This window comes from Alligator sinensis, unplaced genomic scaffold, assembly GCF_000455745.1.
Source record: "Alligator sinensis unplaced genomic scaffold, ASM45574v1 scaffold93_1, whole genome shotgun sequence".
NCBI lineage: Eukaryota > Metazoa > Chordata > Crocodylia > Alligatoridae > Alligator > Alligator sinensis.
In genome coordinates, this window is record NW_005842243.1 from 1,702,965 (window position 1) to 1,708,964 (window position 6,000).

General features: G+C 37.0%; 1 protein-coding gene across 1 annotated transcript in view; it reads right to left on the bottom strand.

The window, feature by feature from the left end:
* PCNX2 (pecanex homolog 2) overlaps positions 1 to 6,000 on the bottom strand; it is a gene marked incomplete at its 3' end in the record, with an annotated part of 251,039 nt that overhangs the window by 224,382 nt on the left and 20,657 nt on the right. The window contains exons 3-5 of the mRNA XM_006027452.1: positions 4,488 to 4,605; positions 2,628 to 2,664; positions 546 to 1,853 (exon numbers count right to left, since the gene is read on the bottom strand). Of these exons, the coding sequence (XP_006027514.1) occupies positions 546 to 1,853; positions 2,628 to 2,664; positions 4,488 to 4,605 (1,463 nt within the window). The remainder of the gene's footprint in view (positions 1 to 545; positions 1,854 to 2,627; positions 2,665 to 4,487; positions 4,606 to 6,000) is intronic.

A 6,000-nucleotide genomic window follows, 5' to 3' on the forward strand; every position in this document is an offset into this window, starting at 1 on the left:
CACCCAAGCAGCGTGGGGCAGCAGGGATTGGCCCCCAGCCTGGCAGGAGCCAGTGAATGTGGGGCTTTTAAAAAAAATAAAAATAAAAAAAGTGCCAGGATGCTGGGGCCGGGCAGGGCAGCCATTGACGGGGCTGGGAGAGCGGGCGGGGGATGGGGCCCGTTTGATTTGAAGATTCAGTGGCAGCCAAATCTCTGAATCAGATTTGGGACAGTGATTTGAATCACGGAATCGAATCACTGTCCCCCGAATCAGCCAAATCTGAATCCAAAGCGAATACTAGCTGCTTCACACAGGCCTAGTATTTATACAACCTCAAATAAATGCTGGATGAGATTGTGCTTTGCTTTCCAGTAAAGCACGGGTCTCTTAGTATCAGGCAGGTATGCTGTAACCTTCAATACAGAAAGCCCATAGTAGAACAGAAAAAAGGTACATTCCTTGTTTTATAGATTAAGGGTCTCCCCAACAAGCTCTGGATTTATGATAATCAAAATAATCTGACAGTTTGTTACAAAAGAGTAACTTTAAATCATGCATCATACCTCCAACAGATACATTATCCTTTGTAGTTTCTGTTTTGATGCTGGATTGATTGGATGCCTTAATCTTTGAGGTATTAATGGATTCCAGTAAAGAGACAAATTCCAGGAAGTTGGATTCATTAGGTGTCTGTCCTTCTTTGGCTTCTAGGTCAGATTTAGAGGTTGGTAAAGCCTTCTCTTTATCACTAACTATTTCTGTAGAATTCTTACTTAAAAGAATGTCTGTCCCACTGTCTACACTCAGCACACGAACATGTCTCTTTTCATGGGGAGTTTTACAAGATACTGGATCAAGGTTTAGTTGATCTTCTTTAGAATTAAGAGCTGTGACTGGCAAATTCTCAGAAACATCTTCCAGATTTGGACCTAAGCAAGTGTTAGTTTCTATGGGCGTATTTGCAGGATTGCTTTGTTCCTTTCCTGCATTGTCCTGATCACCAGATTCGTAGCCTGAACACTGGTTGGATGATCTATCAACCTTTAAATGCTCTGAAGTTCTTTCACTCTCACTGGCTTCTGGATAAACGTTACCTCTACTGCCATCAGATAATTCAAAAGTTATAATGGGAATTTTGAGCTGTTCATTATTCTGCTGACTGTTCAGATCTTCTGTAGCTGCACTGGAGTCTGGGTTTGAGCTGGTTTTCTCAGTGCTTAATACCTTCAGGTGAACAGAACCTTCTAAATCATTCATGGTGTTTGGAGCACTACTCATAGTGATTATTATTTTAATGGGTTCATGTAGACTAAGTTGGTCTCCAGGCTGAGAGCAGTCAACAAGAGCAACAGCAACTTCACCATCTGAATAATCAAGATCCTCGTTAGTGTTATCGAGGTTACAAGAATTTTCCCTCTGAACATCAGTCTCTTTGGCTGCAATTGCAGTACACTGTGGGCAGTTGTTACTGAAGCTTTCATAAGATGACCCATCTGACAATTTCTCTCTCTTGTTATTTTTTGGATTACTTAAATGCTCTGAAATAACTGAATTTTCACTGCCCCATGGCTCCAGAGGAAAGCCATTTCTTAAAACATCACATTGTGACAGAGATATATTTGACAACTTTTTAGTTATATCTGTATCCACAAAAATATCTTCTGATGTATGGGGAACAGAGGGCTGCACCTTATTTTCTTTTTCATTTGTTTCCTTAGTAGTAAATGTCTCCACAGTCACTGGTTTTGTCACTATCGCTGAGGTGGTAGAACTTGTCATAAGGGCTGTGGAAACAGGCAACATATCTGCTTTGGCATCAGGTGAAGTAGATGTAACTGGTGGAACAGCTTGATCTTCTAACACCATAACTCCTAACAACATGTAAAATATGTAAAATGAGGCCATACAAACAAAAAGCATTATACATCTAAACATTAAAACTAGATTGCAGAACTAAGGAAGCACCAAAAGTAACCCAAAACCAGATTAATGTTGCAAATTACTTTAGAAAAGAGTAATCTTAGAATGTTTTTTTAGAGTCAATATTTCTGTCAACTTCCAAAATGTTTTGCATCTAGCTAAAAAATTAAGGATAATGTTTCCTAGTTTAGGAATTGCTTGAAAAAAATATTTTGCTTTTAAATTACCTGAAAATATAGTTTCACTCATGTGAATAGATCTATTCATACAAGTCAGACCATTAAGGGTTTGCAAGTTTTTCTGTCTCAGGAGCCTATAAATTGCAGGTCTACCCTTTGTGTGCTTCCTCCCCCACCAAATCAAGAAAAAGGAGCATGTATATACAATAAAAACCCACGGATCACCCTCTGCATCCCAAAAATTGTTTATTAAACCCAAGTACTATGCTGTACACAGAGGTCTCTCCGTCAGGAAAAGATGAGAGAGAGAACAAACCCATGCAACAGAACTTTTCTTTACCTGCGCAGGGGTAGATTTTTTCTAATCTAGCTGGAGGATTCACAACTACCCAACTAACTATCCACAAGGTAGAAAAAGGGAGGCAGCAGCCACACATTTTTCTGGGCCAGGTCAGCATCTAGTACAGGCTCTTCATTAAAAAAAAAAAAATAACAAGCAATGCTTAAAGAAAAACAGTTTAAAAAGGTAAAAACCCTTCAAGATACCTTTGAGATCTTCAACAGTTTCACGGGCTGGCAGTTCCTAAAAATCAAATATAAGGTTAACATGTGTTTTCTAACTCAATGCATTAAAAAAATGCAAGCTATAAACTCAGTAGTTGCCTTATCACTGGTTTATGAAAGTATCCAGTAAGCATCTGTGGGATGTGTACACTCATCCAGATAAAGTGCAAGGTAAGGTAAAGGTAAGTACAGTATTATTTGCATGACTGATAATGTCAATCACATTTCTTTCCCCTGGAATGCCACAAAAGAAATAAAAAATGGATTTTGAAATCCAGCAGCCCCAGTTCTGGATTTTTAATCTAAGAGGACCAAGATCACACATATCAGTTTTCCTTCTCCCCTATTACTGGCTGCTACTTAGTAAAATGTAAGATTTCTTTTCTAGTATTTGGTATTAATTCTTTATAAAATATTGAAAAATAAATTATTTAACACAGACAGGACTGATATCTTGAAAAAAGGTGCAAAGGGAAAATCAAGGTCGCTTCAGTTTTCCTGGCATCCACAAACTCTTGTGGGATCAAGTCCCAGAACTGGAAGCAGGGAGTTTCTCTTACACTGTCAATGATACCACTGGTGCGCAGGCCAATGAAGAGTAGGAAAAAATACCTGACTATAAAGCAAAGGGGTGAGAAGACCAGGTAGAATCTGTATTGGCAGATATGCTGAGGCAAGCAAGCAAAGGGAAGGAAGGAGAGGGAACTGAGATAGGGACAAAGATGTAGTGGGGAGTTATATAAACACCTGACTTCACAGGGGGGTTATGAAGGTAACCTGAACAACATGTCTGAACCATACACATATAATACAGAGAAGCTTCCAAGTAAATGGCAGAGGGAAATTAACACTTTTATATTCAGAGCAGGGTTTCAACACTGCAGTAACTAGGAATGCACATGGAATAACGCACATGAAATGAAACATAAAATAGCAATGTATTCAAGGAACACTATCCATTTGCCGTGCTGAATGAGGCAGGAGTCCTGAGGAAATAAACAGTATATGATCATGCATTTAAAAACTGTATCATAAAAAGACGAGGGAGGGAAATTTAAGATTGGACAGACAACTATAGCATTTGCTGATTTGCAGGTCCATGAATTTGAAACCTTAATGTTCTTTTAATGTAGATATTTTGTATGCTATATGTATACACCTTGTCCACCAGGTTCATACATCCCATTAGCTTTAGAATCTTATTGATTCCAGGTATGGCATGTTTGCATTGTTTCATCTACTATGCAGATCTTGGAGTCAAGTCAAATGCATATGTTTAATATCAGGGTTAGTATATGTGTGCAGACATGTGATGAGTCTCAGTTTCACAAATTTAAAAATGAAGCAACAAACCAGTTACTAATTATCCAGGAGCAAAGTCATTCCACAACAAAAATGGTTGTTATGCTTGATTTAGCAGCATGAAATAAAAAAGTGCTCACTTTGCCTCTAGTAAGCATCTTTTTCTTTCTGCAGCAGCAAGGACAAGTACTAATTACTCTGGATAAGATTAACCAAATGTAGAGCTCTATCTACTGGGATGCCTAGCAAGTTACTGATATCTTTGTATATTGGTTCCTCTGAGGTCAAGGAGGAACTGACCAATTTAGTGTAGAACATAACACACTAAACATATACATAAAGCATTTTTCTTCTTCTGCATCAAAGTGTGAGGGTACATAGCCAACTGCTAAAAAGCATATGCAGAGAACAACTCTGCATGGCTCTATGCAGGATCAAGCCATTAATTCAAGTGATATGTATTTTGACACAATATTATGGCGTAAATTACATAGCATTGCCCAGAAAGAAGATGCCAACATCAAAAAACAGCATACTAACCAAAACCCCTGAAGAGTGGCGTGAGCGTATAGCCTGTACTCTTGAACTGCCACGGGTTGTTGGAGTTGAATCATTTCGTCTGACTTCTTCAATTTTAGCATTATCTCTTCTGTTTCTGCTGATCCAAAAAATAAGAAAGTAGAAAATTAGTACTACTGTTTCTTAAGCTGACTGTATTTTCATGCAATACTGCTGACATTGTCATAGCCATGGTGTTTGAATTAGGGAGGCAGAGTGGGATGATTTGTAGGGCCTTCGCTTAACAGTACACTCCAGATTTTTCATTCCCCTCCTTCCCATCTTTCCCCAAATAGCTGAACTGAAGATTGGGTATATGATATAACCATCTACACACACCATTTCTAGCACTGGGAGATCTGTATTAGAATTAAATTATTTCAATGTTTCCTTAGCCTCAAAATAAAAGAACATCAGCACAAAAAGATTCTGTTCTTTCAGGAAAGCAGGACATAACTATGTTAAACAGTGATATCACTCCAGCCCTCTGTACACAGAGCAGGTCACCTGAGTGAGCCCTATATTTGTCTAAAAATGTATTTGTTGTTCCAAATGCTAGCTTGGGCTTCCTATTAGTAGTAGAACAACTAATTGTTAACTAATGAAAAAGAAGTATGGTAAAAAATAATAACTATATAAAGCTCAGGCATAGAGAATGTACTCTGCTGATCATTTATATATTTCCCATCAAATATCCACCTGAAACAAAGAAAAAAAAATGATTTTCAGCAATAATTATATTACTACATAAATCATTAAAAACTGCAGCAAAATAATTTCTATGCCTTTTAACTAAGGTTAAATATAAAAACAATTGAATAAACAATACCTGAGACAACCTGAAAAATATAAATATGTTTATACAGATATGTTCAGTGATCTAATAGCTCTTTCTATATATAACTTCTATAATTCCCCTGGGGAATAGATATAAATACTCTGGTACAAGCTTTACATACGAGTACCTGGACATAGGACAACATATACTTAGATTTCAACTGCAAATTACACTGCTATTATTAATCATGTAAATGACTGATTTTTTCCTACATACAATTTTAAATCTATATATCCACTATAAAAATGCTTTACCTCAGTAACACAGACCTCTTTATTATAAAACTATATTCACTTTATTAACTAGTTTCAAACATGAAATCATCAGGTCTTTGACTATTGTCAACTGAAAGACTTTTGCCATCTACCTTATAACCAGAATATCAAAACAAAACATGAAGACAATTCCTTTTCTTTTATGAAGTGATGGATTCCTAGAAAAGAGACAACCTCAAATATTGTGAATATGGATTCTGTCATATTGAATGAAATAGTTTGAATGTTTGTAAAGATTGCCCATTAGCCAGTTTCAGGAAGAAGATAGGATCTATCTCCTTATCTAGCTCATTGTTTTGGAGCTACGTGCGAAATGTCCTGACTTCGCCTAAAGTCTTAATTTAAATTGTATCTTTAGAAATTTTTTACAAAGAAAGTAAAT